The sequence below is a fragment of the Archocentrus centrarchus genome, chromosome 21 (genome assembly GCF_007364275.1).
Source record: "Archocentrus centrarchus isolate MPI-CPG fArcCen1 chromosome 21, fArcCen1, whole genome shotgun sequence".
Lineage (NCBI taxonomy): Eukaryota > Metazoa > Chordata > Actinopteri > Cichliformes > Cichlidae > Archocentrus > Archocentrus centrarchus.
In genome coordinates this window covers 13,185,025-13,204,591 of record NC_044366.1, presented here as the reverse complement: position 1 = coordinate 13,204,591, position 19,567 = coordinate 13,185,025, and the positions used below count along the sequence as shown (strand labels likewise).

Here is a 19,567-nt window from a genome sequence, read left to right as displayed (position 1 = left end):
CCATTGCTGTTTATTTAGGAGCATTTGGACCCGGAAATGATGCCAGATTTAAAGACTGGATTGTGACATCATTATCAAGTTATCACATTCACAAGATTTTCAGAGAACCTGACCTTTGACCTCTGATCTTGAAGTCAAGGTTGCCAAGATTCAAACATGTCCCAAGATTTGTAGTAGATGCATCTATGGTGTGACATCATTCTCGAGTTATTGAGTTCACAAGATTTTCAGAAAGCTTGACCTTTGCCTTTGGGTCAAGGTTGCTGAGATTCAAACTTGCCTAGGATGTTTAGGAGACGCATCTGTGGTGTGACTTTGAACATCCTGGGTCACATGGTTCTCGAGTTAATGCATTCAGAAAGTTGAAAATTGGCTGCCTGCCCACGTGACAGGGTGTCAGCAATACACCATCAGCCTTTTAAGGCTGAGGGGTAAATAAAACTGGAATCACAAACACTGATTGGCTGAGGCAGTTCTTCTCCAGGGTATCAGACAAGTGTTGAGCTCAGAATAACAGGTGCCTTAATCCACCTTTTATATACAAATTTTAGTGTTTAGATGTGTGTGAGAGTATTTTCATGTGTCTGTGTGCCCACCTCTCTCTGGACAGGGGTTTGGGTTCAGGCCGAAGGACCATCAGAGCATTGCCAGCACGTGTTGCCGGGGGTGACATAGGGAAGTTGGTATCCAGGGAACCAGACTTTCTGTGCAGAGGCTCCAGCCCAATTGCTCCTGCCATGTCGCTCTCGATTGGACAGGAACCGGCTCGTCCCTGTGACGCCATTGGACAGGAACCTGAGCGGGCGTGGTGGTGATGGTGGTGGACGGGGTCGGTGGCCATGGCGCCTTGACCAGTGGAGTCGTGTGTGGGTGGGGAGGATGGGGGTGAGCGAGGTTTCTTCTTTGCTGCCGCACCCGATAAGAGTTTTAATAAACCTCCAGCTTTCCTCTCCTTCTGAATACAGAAGCATGAAGGAAAAGATGGAGGGGAAGACAGAGGGATCGAATAAAGGAGAAACAAGACAACAAATAACTCAGAGCTGGTAAGGGTCATCTTTTTCCTATATAAAGATATATTTCACAAGGCCTCTCTTGATAAGAGAGTAATGAAAGTGATGTTTGAAAACAATATGTCTAGAGGGTATGTTGTGTTTTTCTTCTTGCTGCATTGTGCACACATATAATACAACATGGAGAAATGCAGAAAAGAGCAGAAATGGTAAAACATTACAAGCTGCCTCACATGTTTCAGAAATCTTCTGGTCAGAGTTAGGACACATTTTTTTTTTAAAGCTATTGCTTTGCTGCCTTTTATGTTGGAAAAACTTGAGGGAAGGAGTCAGAACACACCACTCTGTATCTCTGCATGATACATATGAAGGTGGATGTGATTAGCTTAGCTTTGCATAAAGACTTGGGGAGTTTTAGACCAAACTGTGCTGTAGCTAACTCAATTTCATTCATTTATTCATTCATTCATTCATTTATCCACCCACCCAGCACTTCTCTGCAGTGACTGTCAAGCTCACCGACTTTTCTAACTTCCTGTAAAGCCAAAAGTTACTGTTTTTAAATTTACTTTGTATGTAAAATATGCAGCAAGATGCAAAATTTTAAGAACAGTGAGATTTAGAGTTATTGAAAGATATTTTTCTTAAATCTGGAAACAGATGGGTACTGGTTTTGCCTGCTTCCTGTACTCATACTGACCTGAACACTTCAAATAAGTCATTAAAACCCTCAAATTACTGTGACATTCATGCCCACGATGATTGTCTAAAAACTTCTGACCACAACTGTACCAAACTACCAAGCTATGACTGATAGTTTTACAGGTGTTCCAGTGATAGTAAACTAAATATAAAAAACATTACTGTTCTTAGTGTACTATGAATACTGTTAGTGTAATTTTTAACACCATAAAGCATTTTGTGTGAGCAGAACATTTAGTGTGAGGTCTATAATACATTCAGATAGCAGCTTCACTAATGTGATTATTTTTAAAGATCTGTCTTCACAGTGTGAATGCCCAGCTTACACCGAGAAAGTGCAAAGTGGTCGAGTCTCTGGTCTTCAAGGTGATTACATGTTTAGCTGAATATGCTGTATTGATTATAGAGCAAGTGTTTCTTAATGGCATCTGTAAAGGCAGATTCATGCTTTTTCATACAGGCTTCATTGTGATTGATCATGGAGGGGCTTTGTAATATTGTTCATTCAGCTCATGCAGCTTGGTGTGATTTTACACCCTTAATCACGATGACACGAATCAATACCAAGCATGTCTGAGCATGATTACCACTGATCTGGAGATGCACACAGAGCCTTTATATTAGCTCTACCTCCGCCTCAGCTATCTTGGGTGCCTGGATCAATCATCAGACCTTTTTACATGAACATATATATGTAGTTTTAATCCAGACATTTACTTGCTTTGGCCATATCTCATGTGAGAGGTGTACAACTACTTTCAGACACTGAATCCTAACCCGAGCAAGCAAACTCAAAACTCAAAGATGTCTTTATGATTTTAGAGCTCATTTAAGAGGGTGAAGTTTGGTGAAAAAATGTTAAAAAGTAGCTTCTGCATACCAGTTTATGAAAACTCTAATGAATCTAATTAATACAGAATGTATAAGATGCCAGATTGCTCCAGTATTGTGCTATTTCCTTCAAATTATTAATGAATCACCAGACTAACGTTTATTTCAATAGCTTTTAATCTTCCTTTCTTGTATCTGTTTTTTGATTTAAGTACATGTGAACTGTCAGCTTTTACAATGAGCCACACAAAGAGTTGATCTTTGCGCTTAGACTTCTTCCATATACCTACAAAAGAAATTTGACATTGAAAGAACATTTTAAGAAAAAAGCCCTGTAAGCCTTATTCAACACATTATTGATAGCTGAGTTTCCCTTTCTCAAAAATTGTTCATGAGGATTCAAGCCATTTTTAATCCCCTTTTCCTCCAAACACAATGATTTATCTAGACTGTAGTCACATTAGAAACAAGTTCAGTTCCAAACTTAAAATAAGTAAAATTAAAAATTCACTCCACACCAAGCATGAACTGACTGTTTGGACCTTGACTGGTTAGGAACATTGATATCTTTAAATTTTTCTTATTTCAATCTGATTTATATTTGTGGAAATACAATGAAAAAATGTCCATTTTTTTTCTTTCAATGGTAAAGAATCTTTTCAAAAATTCCAGAGCAGTTCCAGATCCAGAGCAAATCCTGCTAAAAAGCAGACAAACAAACACAGATAAACTGAATTAACCATATTACCTCAGAGGGACTACACTTCTTCTATATACTACAAATTTAAAATCTCTCCCTACACATATTTTCAGTGACTTATTTTTCTATTGCCAGCCACCACTGCTCACTGGCCCTTGTGATAGTTCTGCCCAGCTGTCGCAGAAAATTTGCAAGCCTTTGCAGATGGCTCTGTAATACTGTCGTCTACTGAACCGGGCTTGAAGGAAAACCTGCCTGTTCTGCACGAAGCTCCGAAAACTCAAAGTCATCAATAAATATGGAGGACAATAAGAGTAATGATCTGTCAGAGAAATGGCGAGAACACAACACTTGCGGAGGATTACTTCTTCGTACTAATTATAACTAATGAGCACAAAACTCTATTGAAATGTGTGCTCAACCGAAGAAATGAACAAGCAAAAATACTTGTTAAAAAGACACCCGTGGCAAAACTTTGTTCGGCTTGGCTTGTTTGTTTCCTACATGAAATACACCTACTTTGTCTGGTCAATAACTTCATTTGGACAGTTTAAAGAGGTCATTTGTTCAGGCACAAATGGCTTCCTGTGACAGTCTGTAAATGAAATCCCATTCCTTTTATGAACGCAAACTTGTAGAGCATGTCATTGTCTAAACTACTAATGTAAACAGATTAAACACTTTTAACACTGCCACCTGCTCGGAGTTCACGGGTGTTTCTGACATTCAACAGAAATGTTTCTTCCAAGCGACATCAGCCGAGCAGAAACAAATAAACAATCAGTCAATCAGCTGATTAATGGAAAATGTATTTATAGCTAGATCATTAAGCAGTGGTTACTTTTTTTCTTACTTTAATGGAAATATTTTATGAGTTCATCCCGAAGAGATGGTTGCGTGCTGTTAATTTTGGCGTATCAAATTATCCTGCAACAAAGTTGTACTAACCATTGCTCATGGTAAATAAAAACTGCACCCACTGTAAATAACATGAGGATTCGTGCATGTAAATAATGTGTTTTTTTGTTTTGTTTTGTAAATTCATTACACTAATGTCATTTATCAAAGTAGGAATGGTCACAATTACTGTATGTTTCACTGTTTTTGAGGTACTTTATAGTCCATTAAATCACCAAAATATTCATCCATTCATTTTCTTAACAGCTTATCCAACTTAGTGTCAAAGGGGGTCACTAAGCCAAAGGCTGTGTATACCCTGGACAAGTTCTCAGTCCATCACAGGCACAGTCACACACTCAGACATCCACACTTATGGCCAATCTAGAATCACCAATAGAAGAATGGACTGTGGGAAGAAAACACAGTTCCTTGAGGGACTAATGCAGGCACAATAAGAACACGCAAACTTCACACAGAAAGGCCCCACTGACCAGGAGCTCTACACCAGGAACCTTCTTGTTGTGGTCAAAATGAAAAATAATCCTAAGTTGCAATGCTCAGCATCAGAAAAATTTATTAAACCCAAACAACCAAATTCAATCACAGTGGCATCTCAAAGAAGAATGTGTTGTACAACTGCTGTCATAATTAAATGTTGTGACTGTAACTGTGTTAAAATCAAGCCAAAACAAAAAAAAATGGGACCAATAAGAATTCAGTCCTAATGACCAGACTTATTATGGAGGACGGACGGTAAGGAAAAAAGTGCTTGGGAAAGCACTAAGAGAGGCTGTAAAACACTTTGACTCAGCAGAGCTGCATAACCTGCTCCTACACTCAGAGAAGCAGGGCTTTATGTGCATTCCCCTAAATAAAGACACTTTTGGTTTTTTCCTGGCAGCCTTTCTTTATTTCTGAGCCTTTTTTAAAAAATAAAACTACCATTGCTGCTTGCTGTCTGAATAATGTACAGCTGTCTCGAGTGTACTCTGGCATGGTACTAAAATATACACACATAAGATGTTCCACAGCTTTGGCAACACAGATTTTCTTCCTTTTATGCAAATACAGATTGTCTGAAATCTAATTTGGGAGAGGGAGAGAAAAAAAAAAGAGAAAAGAAATGAAGATAAAAAGATAGAAGAATGAAGGGATGGAAGAAGAAAGGAAGGAGTCAGGAAGGGAAAAAGGTAGAGATATGAACCAAAAGAAAGAAAAGGAGGAAGAAAAGGAAGAAAGGTCAACAGTGGGTGGGAAAGAAAGATAGAGGGAGGATAGAGAGAACAGAGAGGTTCAGGCACAGAGATAGAAGGAGGGAGGCGGGATTGAAAATGGCACAAAAAGTGAATAATCGCTCTCTCTCTTCTTTCATCTGCAGGCTTAAAGGCTTAATCTGCCTCCTGCGAGTGTGTGCGCTCATCTGTGTGTGCGTCTGTTTACACGAGTGTGTCTAGCTGCTGGTATTGTTCCAAAAAAGAACCACCAGAGGGCAGCAGCCACTCGTATTTAATCGGATTGCGACTCTGCCATCCAAGTGGCATGGGATTTGCACAGTATGTAAATAAATTGTGTTTATGCTTGTGTGTAGGGGAAGTTTTCTTTCATTTCATGTGAGAATGCAAGAAATTGTAAATGTTGCCCATTGAATAGGGCAGGGTTTTTAACTTCACTTTAAAAAGTAGACATCGTGAAGATCGGGGTTGATAAGAGCAAAGTACTGGATGCCACTTTCTGTCCACCCACAGAGCTAATTACTGTGCCATTTTACACACCCACGCTCAACACTCTGCTTGGAAGGTTAAAAAAAAAGAAAGAAAAAGAGAAAGAAATTTTAAGAATGAATATCTCCTTCATATTCATGACATCTCCATATTTAGTTTGACGCCCTTGTTTTCCCTAATCACACCTGTCAGTTTGAGGACAAAAGAGCCTCTATGTACAAGGACCAAGGTTCTGACATGATTCAATGACACCACTAAACAGCTGAAAGTTTGCAATCAATCTCCAAAGCATTTCAAGGCATTTTCAGACCGCCTGAAATCCTGCAATCACCTCTGACAGCCTTTTTCTTGGCAGTTGCCCTGTGAGGGCAGGCTTCTTGAAAATGGTCTACAAATGCATTTCAGTGTCCAGCGTCATATGCGTCCGTAATGCTGGCTGCACTCTAGACTGTGTGCTGAACAGAGATTACCCTAAACTGTGTCTGCCAGACAGTTATCATAGCTGCTTCATCATTTCCTCTGTAACAACGTCTGTGCAGCCACATCGCCGCATGATTTCAGACCTGATGTTTCTGCAGTGGCAATGCAACAGTGAATGAGCCAAATATAAAAGGATAGTGTGAAATTCTGGAACAAAAGATGTCAATACCGAGTTTTTGAGCTGTTATTAATTTAAGAATGATCTGGTTTTCCTCCTAAATTTTAACCAGGGAGAAAGGCTTTTGTAGCAGCATTTAGTGGATGATAAATGCATTGTACAACTACAGAAAAATCCATACTGAGATGTTGATTTGGGCAAAGTATCAGCTCATAGAGGCTGGGTAAGGCAGGTGGTCACTTAAAAGCTGAGAAAATCTCACTAAACCCTCCAAATACATCACTTTTGGATGGTGGCACTTGGGTCTGTACCAATACCTGTGTGGGAGCAGTGCTTGTTTGGCAAATGGCCATTCTAAAATGACCGTAGATGTGAGTGTGTGGTTGTTGTTTTAGTTATCTGTCCAGGTTGGACTGTGCCTCTCACCCTGTTTCAGCTGGGATAGACCCCAGGCTCCGAGCAACTGTAAATTAGGTAATTGGTTAAGAGGAATGGTTAGATATTATGTATAATTTTGTGATAAAAGCCAATATTTTTTTTTAATCATAATGACATAAAGGATGCCATCAAAAGCCTTTTAAAATGAATTAGAAGTAGCCATAATGTATTTATTTCTATGTGGAATAAAAACCTGAGGCTAGCTCCAAAAAAAAAAAAAAACAGCGCCATTCCATCTATGAGTCTGACGGTGTCAACAAGGCCTCTGTTCCATAGTCAATGAGCTGTTTGTCAGCTATCCATGTAGTTAGATTAGCTGTCCCAGACAGTGAAGCCAACAGTGAAACAAATGGAGCTGAGACAGATGTGAGCTTTTGCTGCCATCCTTCACTGTCAGGGCGGCCCGATTTAACATCCACAGCTTTAACACTGCACTTCTTATAACATATAGGATGGCACTTAGCGTTTGTGCCAGCTGCCTGGGTGAATGACACTTAGTGAGGAAGAGGAGGACATACACAGTACAGATTTCACACCTACTTAACTGTGAAAGGTGAAAGACAAAACACATTTTCTCCTGGCGTGGTGTGAACATTAATTAATCTATACATGAGAAGTACTAATAGGAGGAGTACAATGTCTAGAGACATAAAAGTAGAAGTGACACCAAGTATTTATTCCTTCACTTATTATCCGTGTAAACGAGAAGAGCCAGGCGGTCTGAGATGAGGGATTGTGCGCTGAATTTAGGCGCAGACAAAAAACACGGATTTAAAGATGAATTTTGCCGTGTTGAATTTTCAGTTTTTCCAGTTGAATTTGTTTTTTGGAGTTTTGATCTGACAAAAAAAACTAAATCTTAATTGCAGCGCCGGTCAACACTCGCTTTTATTCTGCTGCCTTGCTGTTTGTGTGTTTATCTCAACAGATATGGTTATATCGTTTTATAAGTAAGGGAACATTCTTCCACTTGATATAAATGGAGTCATTTATAGTAATTTATGATCAAGAGGTATGACTTTCATTTTTCAGGGAACCTAATTTCCACAAAAACAGTTCCGTTTTGTGATTATACTTGTGAAGGAAATAATGGAAGTCATATTGTATTACCCTGTAATGCAAAACATCCAATTATTCCATTAGAGAAAAAACTGCCTGTTGCTCTAATTTCACAAAATGCAATACATTTTTTTCACAATCTCCAAATGTTTGCACGAAAGGACAAATATTGAAACAAGCTAATGATATTTGCTGTCTGATGTAAAGTGTCCTCAGAATTATTAGAGAGAATGAGCCTCACCTTCTCTGCTTTGGGTGCGAGGGCGCCTTGGGCGGGGGTGTGGGAGGGGCCTGGCGACGGTGGCTGCAGTGGATTGGCTGACTCGCCGTTCAGGAGCACCGCTGACACGTTTGGAGGCGTGAGACAGGAGAGAGGGGAGGAGAGGGGGAGGATGGGACGCGAAGCTGGGGAAGAGAGGGGTGAGGGCCCTAAGCTGGGTCCTGGAGACACCATGGAGAGAGGACGACCTGATTGGCCAGGGCAGCGCGAGGGGGAGGAGCTCTGAGAACGCAGGGGAGATATGGCCACCGTGGGGCGTTCTGGGCTTCCAGCAGAGGGACTGTGGACTGACACACACAAAAATACAGTGTAGATTAGTATAAATGAGAGGTCTTCACTGACTGCAGCCATCACTCAGTATTAGGCCCCGGAGGGAACATATCAGTGGTTTGACATTGAGTTTCAGTGAGTAATCACTTAACATTGCAGGAGAGAATGGTTTTAAAATTGTGTCTCTGTCAGTGTCTCTGAAATAACAGGTCAGTCTGTATGAAAGCAGTTAGCATCATTATGAATCAAATCCACTTTCAAAGTTATCTTTAGTTCGTTTACAATGTACCCATGCTACTGAACTGTTTGTATATCCACCCATCCATTCATCACTTATGCTTTTCAGGGTTGCAGGGGGTTGGTGGTGGTGGGGTCTGGAGCCTATCCCAGCTGTCACAGGGTGAGAGGGTACAGCTTGGACACCATCACCAGCCTGTTGTTGCATATCAACCTTAGATCTCTATCTTGTTATACTGGGTGACATTAAATCTAATTACTTGATTCACTGTTGAATCCAAGGCGCTGGGGCAACACACAGACGCAGCATAGTTAGCTGATCAAAAGAAAACTAACAGTTAGTTTCAACCCATGTTGTTGCAAATATGTAAAGCTGCTGTCAACACTTATTCACTTCCTAACAGGGCAATCTGACAAGTCAAGAAGTGCAAGTTTATAATGTCAGTTTAGAAACCAACTTGGTGCTTTTGTCTGGAGGGGCATAAGAGAGTCATTATAATGTATTCATTCATATATTTACAATTGTATTAATTTCTTTTATATTAAGAATAAAATCTAGGAAACACAATCTAGAACTATTAGGCAAGGTCACCACAGCAGTCACAGACATACTTAATTTAAACTAAGCCCCTGCAGAAACCAAAACCATGTGAGACGTCCTGAGTATCCTAAGCTATTAGTTGAAATAAGGACATTTGGTGCTCATGAGAATAAAAGTGCACAAAAACACAAACCCACAATAACATTCAGTAAAGCACATGCATGTGCACACATACACAAACAGACGCATTCTCATAATTGCTAACCACCTGCTGTTCTACATTGCAGCACACAGGCAGAAATCCACAGAGAGGTGTGCTGGTCATGTGATAAAACCACAAAATGCCACAACTGTGCACATACTTTATTTTGTAATTGAGAACAGATGTGTGTCTGTGTGTGTGCGCTGTGCGTATATGTAAGAGAGAGCGCAACAGAGGGAGAGAAAAACAGAGCGAACGGAGAAGCTCTGTCATTACGCCTCCATAAAACAAAAAGCACAGTGATGTCATTCAGCTGTGTGCTTTGTGAGTCTCTGTGTTCACTTGTGTGTACGTGGGAGTGCTCATGTCTGTATGTGTGTTATTCTTGGCTGTCTTCTCACAGTGTGTACTCTTCAGCTTCCCAAATGAAACACTCACCATTATTTTTCTCAAAGGGAGAAAGCAAAGATTCAAAGAGAGAACAAGGCTGATATGATCGAGACCTTGTGTGGACACTACTGTGCGTGTTTCTGGGAATTGTGTGTAAGGGTGCTTCTGACAAAAAGCAGTAACACTGCATGATCAGAGTGCTTAGTAATGTCTTTGTGTTGTGTGTGTAAGTGGAGTGTTTTTGTGTCAGCGCATGTAGTAACACTGCTATTGTGCTAAATTATCCAACTGAGGTACAGTGTGTTCTTGTACACCTTTTCTGAACACAACATCTTATCTTTCGTGTTGGAGGTTTATGTTGTAAAGGGCAGAGATTAAGTGTATGTGTATAAGACACATTAAATTTAACCACAGTCTTCTCTAAATTTTAGTGTCTGATTTTAAATATACCTGAATTATATTTAGGTTTTCCTGCTCTACCGAGGGCTATCCATTTGCAATAAACACAGTGCAAATATAGACAACATATGCATGTTGGGAATGCATTATATTTACCCCACAACATACTGTCAGGGTCACTTTATTAGGTACACCTGTTCAACTGCTCATTAATGCAAATATCTAATCAGCCAATCACATGGTAACAACTCAACGCATTTAGGTACGTAGACATGATCAAGACAATCTGAGCATCCGAATGGGGAAGAAAGGTGATTGAAGTGATTCTGACTGTGGCATAGTTCTTGATGCCAGACTTTCTGGTCTTTTCTGCACAGCCATTTCAAATGTTCACAGAGAATGGTCTGAAAAAGAGAAAATATCCAATGAACAGCAATGGTTTGGATGAAAATACTTTGCGGATGCCAGAGGTCAGAGGAGAATGGCCAGATGGCTTCAAGCTGACAGGAAGGTAACAGTAACTCATTTAACCAATGCTTACAACCAAGATACGAAGAAAAGCATCCCTGAATGCACAACATGTCAAACCTTTAAGCAGATGGGCTACAGGAACAGAAGACCACACCAGGTGCCACTTCTGTCAGCTAAGAACAGGAAACTAAGACTACACTTTCTATGGGCTCACCAAAATTGGAGGACTGGAAAAACATTGCCTGCACTGACGAGTCTTGATTTCCGCTGCTACATTCAAATGGCAGGGTCAGAATTTGGCATAAATAACATCAAAGAATGGATTTATCCTGCCTTGTATCAATGGTTCATGCTGCTGCTGGTGATGTAACGGTGTGTAGAATATTTCTTTGGCACACTTTGGACTCCTTAGTACCACTGAAGACTATTTAAACATGACCATGCTGACCATGAACCATGCCTTTATAACCACAGCATACTCATCTTCAGATTGCTGCTTCAGCAGGATAATGCACCATGTCACAAAACTTAAACCATCTCAAACTGGCTTCTTAAACATGACAGTGAGTTCACTGTACTTAAATGCCCACAGATCTTAGCTCCAACAGAGCACCTTTGGGATGTGATAGAACAGGAGATTCACATCATGGCTATGCAGTCAACAAATCTGCAGCAACTGTGTGATCCTATCATGTCAATATGGACGAAAATCTCTGAGTAATGCTTCCAACAGCTTGTTGAATCTATGCCACGAAGAATTACGGCAGCTCTGAAGGCAAAAGCCAATGAGTGTATTTTACAAATGCATTAAACTATAGCAGAGCAATGAAGAGGAATCTTGGTTATCATGCTGCCTCATAAAAAATACACCAGCTGCTTCTTCTATATGTTAATGTGTGTCCCCTAAAATACTATTTTTCTCTGTCTGGTTTGGGAAAACCTGAGTGGATACTACCACTCTGTTCAGTTCATCACATTTGGGATAAACTGCCTGACCTCATCACAACATTAGTGCACAACTGTTTGGCACTGTCATATACTTTAATACTCACCTGTCCACATACCTATTTAGTCTATGTGAACACTATTAACTGGATTTAATTAATTTTGGCATATTTTTCTTTGTTTTTATTTAACTGCTGCCAAAAAACCCCAACTACACTAAAAACATGGAAGACATTAAAGATTAAAGAGGTTACTTGTAAAACTGATATGGTAGCTACTTGAATTAATGACTGTTCAATATTCCATTATTCTGTAATCAAAGACTACAGGGCTACAATGATCTGGACTCTGCTCCTTTATCACTGTAGGCTGGTGAGCAGTTGTCCTGAAGCACATTAAAACTGGAGAAATACTGCACATCCCCATATTATTTCTTTTTACCGAATATTTCTTTGCAGCAAAGATTCTGCTCTTCCCTGACACAGAGTCATTTTAGGAGGCTTTACTGTAACCCCCCCACCCCGTAGAAATTTTTTTCTTTGTTTTTCACAAGCATAAGTCAATTTATGAATCATATCAAAGTAAAATCTTTTACCTACTATAGAACGTAGTGGCTGTGTCAGTTTTTCGTTTGTGATAAGTCAGACCTTTACTTTTTACTATCTCTGCCCTTGGAACTGACCTTCCTATCAGCAGGAAATCTGTAATGCTGCAAAGTTAAGTTTTTTAAAGCACATTACAATATCCCATGAATAATATTTTTCTTTTCTTTCATAGAATCTCCTCTATCGGTGCCCTGCTTTGTTAAAACATAAACAGACATAACGCAATATATATCTAGGTGTTCCACATCCCACCTCGGTACACCAACCTTATCCTGGTCTGCCAGGCTGGGCTCTAAATAAATTCAGTATAGCTCTTTTTGTGAATTCAAGGGGAATAACCCTGATATGCACTATATCTAAAGTCTTCTCTATATAGACTTTTTTTTTCTGACTTTTAAATCCTTACATAATGAAGAAAGGTGACATATTATCAAAGTCAGCAGATGAGAACACATAAGCTTAAAATTTATGATTAAAACTCATCTAAAAATGTACATAGATGTACAGTGCAAAAAATTCAATATCTTTGAAAAGGTCAAAAGCACTGCAACTCAAGAAAATACCAGCAAATAAAAAAAATACTGCATAAGTACACAAAACACAACGGAGGTTGAATAAAATACAACGGAAATAGAAAGAAATGTTGCAAAAGCTAGAAAAAAAACAAAAAACTCACAAAACACAACAGAAGTGTTTTTGGGGAGATGGAACAGTTGCGAAGTGAGAAGCTAACAGTAAATGGTAAATCATGCGATTAAAACACAAATGACCTCGAATATTTTTCTCCCTCACAACAGTGATAACTCTTCTGCTTCTTTTGAGCATGTCTCAGTGAGCTCCTTCACATGTTTGGGGTTCCATCACGTCTGCAGCTGTTCCGTCATGTTAATGTCTCCCCAAAAACACTTCTGTTGTGTGTTGTGAATTTTAGTTTTTTCTTCTTCCTTTGTATTTTATTCAACTTCTGTTGTGTTTTGTGCAGTGTTTTTCTATTTGCTGCTTATTTTCTAAAGTTGAAGTGCGTTTGACCTCTCAAGGCCACCATACAATAGGCTATTTTAATTGTCCCATTTGGATTTAGTGCATCAAAATGCATATGACGTAGCACATTTTAGACAACTTGTGACCAAGTGTAAATATATAAATTTAAAAATGTTTAATATGTATTTGTAAGAGTGTCCACGTTTCGGCTTACTCAGCTGCATTGAGGTGCGTGCCTGGTTGACCGTATGCTGGCTGGAGCGCAGGCAGTTCTTCAGCTGGGCGGCGGCAGTTTGTGGCGAGGAGGCGGGACTGACACTGTTAACAGAGTTGACTGAGTTTACCAGCGGGGTGGAGGGACGGGACGAAGAGGGCCCTGGGGATCCTGGAGACGAAGGGTCGGAGACTTTACTTGCCACCTGACTGCACCCACTTCCTCCTCCTCCTGGGCTCGACAAACATGAGCTCCGAGTAGCACTGACTCCAAATGGAGCCCTTCAAAAAAGAAAGGCGAGAGCAATATTGACTTTTCATTGATTGGCATTTACCAGTGATATATTAAAATTTCCAGCTTTGAAAACAACAGTTTAACTGTCTTTGTTAATTCAGTGACTTTTCTTCTAGTGCCACATTAAGGTTCATTTTAGTGGTTTTGAGTGAAAACTGTAGTTGTACTGCTTTGAAATTTTTGTGTACTGCTGATGATGAATTGTAATAACTTTTCGTTAATTTGGCTTATGACGAAATACTTGTTTAATGCTAGGTAGCAAATTTGAGCTTGAACATCCTGAGTTTCACACTCAACCCCTGGCTGACCAGTTTTGATTGCAAGGTAATTTGCCTGATGCCAGACAGGCAACCTGTCTCCAATCAATCAGGGTCAGACTTGAAATGACAAAAAACTGCAATCATTCTCAGACAGATTGTTGAGAGTTTGCAAATAATCACTGCCTAGTTTATAAATGCAGACAGATTTCCAACATGATGCAATCAATTGGAGTTGCAATCAATCAAGTTGCACTCCATCGATGAGTGCAACTTGCCTATGATGCATCTTTTTGCAACTCAGCCAGTTGCTGGCTGGTTGTATTCTGGTTATTTTCCTATCTAAAAGAAACACATATATGCTGAACACATATGCCATCTTGCAGTTAAATTGCTGTCCTGCACCAACTACGTGACTATTTGTGGAGGAATTTCTGTATTTTTGCTTTAAATCGATGAGGTTCTGGCTGGACTTTCAATGTGAGTAGTTACCGGTAATGTGAATTTCTGTATATGTAGATGGCGACAGATTTGCAGTAGACAATTTATCGTAGTTAATTCCCTTATTATCACAAATAAACTGCATGGAAATGCCAACTTGACCCCATTCAGCTGCAAACTGATAGACTCGTATCAGAATGATAGCAGATTGGCATTTCTTTGCCATCTTGATGCACCGATGTCAGCAACTGACAAGTGGTCACAGACCTGGTCCCTTTTTTGAAGCAACCATTTCAAAGGCAGCAAGATTTTGAGTTCACTACACACAGTCACAATAATTTTCATCATGCTGCGGTCTCTGGCCAACTCTTTCACTAGTGTGATTGTAGCATAATGGGGAGTATAACTGACAAAATAAACATCATATTGTATTTAATAAGAATCAAAATTAGCGACTGAGCCTATAAAGTCCTTAGGAGACACTGTATGCTATATGTTAATGTTGAGCCTGTATTGAATACACAATAAAATTTTGCAAGCTCCCCCGTCAGAGGGAGCTTTCAAGCAGTACTATTACCCTCTGTCAAAGTGAAAAATTCCAGTGCTATTAACTGACCGGTGGATCAGCACGACAAAGTGTCCTGCTGTAACATATATGGCGTTGCAGACTGCTCATGTTTCTGTCTGCAGAGTGCTGAATGGCAGAACAGTGAGCTGAACATTATTGACGCAGCGGTATTCACACACTTATGGTTGCCCATCGACTTCCCGTCAGACACATACAGAGTTATGGCTTTCTCTCCCTGTGCGTGTTTTTGCCAAAAGAAACTGCAAAGTTATCCACTGTTTCTTTGACACACTAAATTTAACTGGTTATAGTGTGTCTGTTCGGTTTGCAGTATATCTTTTTGGCCACTATGAGTAACTTTAAAGACTTCAAAGAAAAGCGGATCTTTTAGGATTTTTTTTTTAGGATTTAAGATCTGAAATTATTTCAGCAATACAACAATCAAAAGGCTTTTGTGGATTCTCACATTTAATTGCAAGCATTTGTTATGTGTACTCATGCTCTGCATTAACCAGGATAATAAATTCCACAACAAATTTGTAAATATTCAAAGTGGAATTTAAAATGCCAGTATGGGCCACCTGTGTAGATCTAAAATAAACAGGCATTTATGTGTTTGACCAAGTCTGTGTGTTTGTGTGTGCATATCTTTGGCAGCTTCTCATTATCATACTGAGAAATTTCTGAGCTGCACTGCAGACAAAGGAGGGGGGGGGTATAAGGAGGGAGGAAGGCAGGGAGGGAGAAGGGGAGAGTATGCTTGCGTAAAAATAACAAATTGCCTCTCATTTGATTACTCGCCCATCCTGTCTTTCTCTCCTCTCGTCTTCAGATTGCATAATTGCAAAATGTGAAGCAGCCATTCATATCCACTGGAGAAGGACACCTGCTGTTTTTGCACCCGTTTCATGTCTTTGTATCATTTTCCTTTAGTTCCTCTTCCTTCTTCTCCCTCCTCCTCCTCCTCAGTCTGTCACTTTCTCTTTCAGCTATCTTCTGTTTTAATTTCTTTCCATAATTCATGCCCTTCTTCTTCACCTTTTCCTTTGTCACCCCCATTCTATTCCCTTTTAACCATTTTCTTCTCCTCTGATATTTTTCTTTCCTTCAATCGCTTTCTCTGTTTATCCTGCATAGCCTCATCATGCTCTCGATCTTCTCATTACCTTCCTCTCCCTCATTTTTTGGGCTCTCTTTCCTTCCATTACTGTTACTGTGCCTTGCTTTCATTTTCTTCCTTTCTCTCCTTTTCTTTGACTGCATCATGGAGCAGAATACAGATTAGATATAAAGCAACTGGAAATGTTTTCATGCATAGAGGAATAATGAGGGTAATTAAGTTGCCAGATATTTCAGCACACCATTTTTTACTGGTTTATTTGTTTTGGACAGCTATGAGTAGTAGCCGTACTAGTAAGTAACAATGAGGATGGTAATTATAATAATGACAACAGTCACAATGATCTACAATGAGGCTGTAGAAGCCAAACATGAGCCTGTAGCATCCCTTGACTGCTGTTTTGTTTAATTTTATGTTGTATTTAATATTCATATAACAATATCTAATGTAAATGAATACGTTTAGACACAGTTTTGCAATCATAAATAGCTATACTCTGTTTTCCCCCTGTGTTCACAGCTGTATACAGTTCCCTCATGATAATGGCTTCCCAAATTATGCATCTGGTAAATTTGCTGGCTTTACCTAATCATTTCGGTGGTTTTTCTAGCCACAGTGTAGGTTTTAGGCTGAAGCAGAAAGAATAACTTATCACCACGAGGGAGTTAATATGCTCAGATTGTACCTTTCTCCAACTAAAACCCCCAAAATTGCCTTTTTGGGTGTGCCTTTGTGACAAGAGGCAGCCTGAGCGCACAGAAACACATGTGCAATTGCATGCCACAATACCTAGCAAATTGCACATTTCAATCAGTAGCTAAGTAATGACTGCAAAAAAATTGCATTGTAAATTACAACAACCGTGTTAGTGCTACCGCTTGCACTGCCTTTGTGAGTTGACAAAATTAGGGTGTTAGTCTGATTTTATTGCAATGCTGAGTACAGAAAAAAAAATTAACAGAGCAAAAAGGCCTTAACGGGACATGAAGAGATTAAAAATTTAACTTGTGTGCCCTTTGCTCATACAGTAGAGAAATTATGTCACACTTACTTGTCCATCTTAGGTGAAAGAGGTTAACTGTACTCAAAGCTTCATCACCACAGCTACAGCCCTGTTATGATTGGCAGTCATAATAAGAGCTGGTGGAATTCTCTAAAAGCTAAGGCACTTTAATGGTTCCTTTATTCCTTCCTTAAGGCACAGTATACACTGGACATTTTATAAAAAGAAAGAGGATGATTCAGAGTGATTCAGACATCAAAAGTAATGCACCATTTGTCTGTTCATGAAAACAAACCGTCACCGGGTAAATTACCAGTTTTACCAATAAGTTGAACCCACAAGTGCACTATAAACATTATGCTTTCATAAAATCTGCTTGTTAAGTAATTGTTGCCTTGTATGCAGAACTTTGTAATGTGGGTTTAGAAAAGATTATAAGCTCTATTAAATTGATGAAAGTAAAGTTGATGTAGCACAGCATAAGATACCTTTATTGCCAGCCTTTTACTTCAGTCACAGAAGCTGAAAGCCTTGCCTTAATAAAGGCTAGAGTTAAAATGGATTTTCCACTCAGCAGGAAGAGAAAAAATAAATGGACACAAGGGTGAGCATCAAGTCTCGACGTGACAACCATTTCATTTCACTTTACTGTTTTGCTTTTCAGCTTTGGTAATGAAGTAATAGTTGTCAGAATGTGGTCCAAGTTTGCCAAGTTGCCAAGTGTGCATGCAGCTGGCTTCACTGAGCACTGCAGTTATTTTTTACTGTGTACAGTTTTTGCATTTCACACCTGTGTTTTCTTGACCTCGTGACATTTTGAGGTTCAGGGTAAGATTTTTAGGATAAGAATGTAGTTTCTTTGATTATTTGACCACATCCAGAGAGTACCCTCCACTCTCCACGCCCATAAGTCTGATCTTATTTACCTGGACACAGGGGTGACATAGTTTCCTGGGAAGACACCAGAGGCAGCAGTTCTCAGTGACGTGCCTTTGAACCATCCGTCTTGACACTTCTCTGTCACCCGATACATTTCCCCTTTCCTAAGTTCTAGCTCATCAGCCTTCTGGGGTTTGTAGGCATATAATGCCAGATATCTGAGGAAGAAAAGCAAAAGGGCAAACGCAAAAGTGAGTCAAATAATAAAAACATTTACGTCTACAGGAAATGTTGAGCAACTGTTTGCCTAATTATGAACTCCCACTGGACATCTTTTGAAAGCATGCATGCAGATTACTCTGAGCGAACAGAAGCAAATTAATATTTTAATAAAGCAGTGCTGTTTGGTCCTTCCACGATAAATTACCCATTTTCACAGTGTATTTCATGTCTGTGTATGTCAGTCTATTCATTAAAGGGAGCATTGGAGTGGGATTGTTACTGCAAGTATGAGCAGTTGTCAGATATTAATAAATGGTTTAAGTGAGACTATTAATATTAACCATTTATTTTTACTCATCACCCTAACATTACAAACAAATACAGTGACTTACACAGCTGATACCAGCTTGTACAAATTTTTGAGAGATGTTATGTGCACTTGAGAAGTTTATCTCTGTTAAACATACATGTACAACACTATATGTTTTTACCTTTACTTACACACTAATGTAAGAATACACTCTCTAATACAGTAGTGTAGTTGTTGAGTACTGTACCTAAATGAAAGGAATATATCTAGACAGATCTTACAATAACTTCATACAAGTTCCTGTTATGACTATTTGAACTATAATACAACCAAAAAGCCAATGTCCTATATCCTAAATCTAAGGTGTATCACTGCTTTTGCATACTTCTCATCTTTGCAGGGCTAAACTTGCAGTCCTTTTTTGACTCTGACTGACCAATGTGACCACTAGAGGCTGATTGAAAAATCTTCTCTCCTGAATGGCACACTTTGCCATAAATATCCTGGATTACATGTTTGCAAACACATTTATTGATCAATGAAGTATTTAGCATCTTCCTAAATGTGACTATATATTGAGTTTTGTGTGTTGGACATTTGCATGATATCCTGGTCCTGGAAGCCATTCATAGTTATGTGGTACCAGACTCCATCAGAAGACGATAATACCAGAGAGTAAACAAGTCCTATATATGCTGCCTCCCCGTTTCCATGGTAACAGATGTGGGGACTGTCTCCCGTCTCCCCATGGCAACAGGAATACTTGCCAGGTCAAGATGAAAACGTCCGACCTCATCAGTAGGACGAACTCACTCCGGACGCACGTGAGCATTGTGTGTGTGTGTGTGTGTGTGTGTCTGAATGTGTACCTACTACGTGGAAGGTGATATTATTAAATCTGACAATGTTGCTGTATTTGGCTCACATCCTGCAGGAAGGACACCAGTTAATAGTAAACAACACACACACACACACACAC

The 19,567-nt window shown here is 39.6% G+C and overlaps 1 protein-coding gene across 1 annotated transcript in view; it reads right to left on the bottom strand.

Annotated features, from left to right (window-relative positions):
- LOC115800303 (E3 ubiquitin-protein ligase SH3RF3) overlaps positions 1-19,567 on the bottom strand; it is a 105,973-nt gene that overhangs the window by 5,006 nt on the left and 81,400 nt on the right. The window contains 4 exon segments of the mRNA XM_030757579.1: positions 597-955; positions 8,201-8,526; positions 13,495-13,775; positions 18,104-18,274. Of these exon segments, the coding sequence (XP_030613439.1) occupies positions 597-955; positions 8,201-8,526; positions 13,495-13,775; positions 18,104-18,274 (1,137 nt within the window).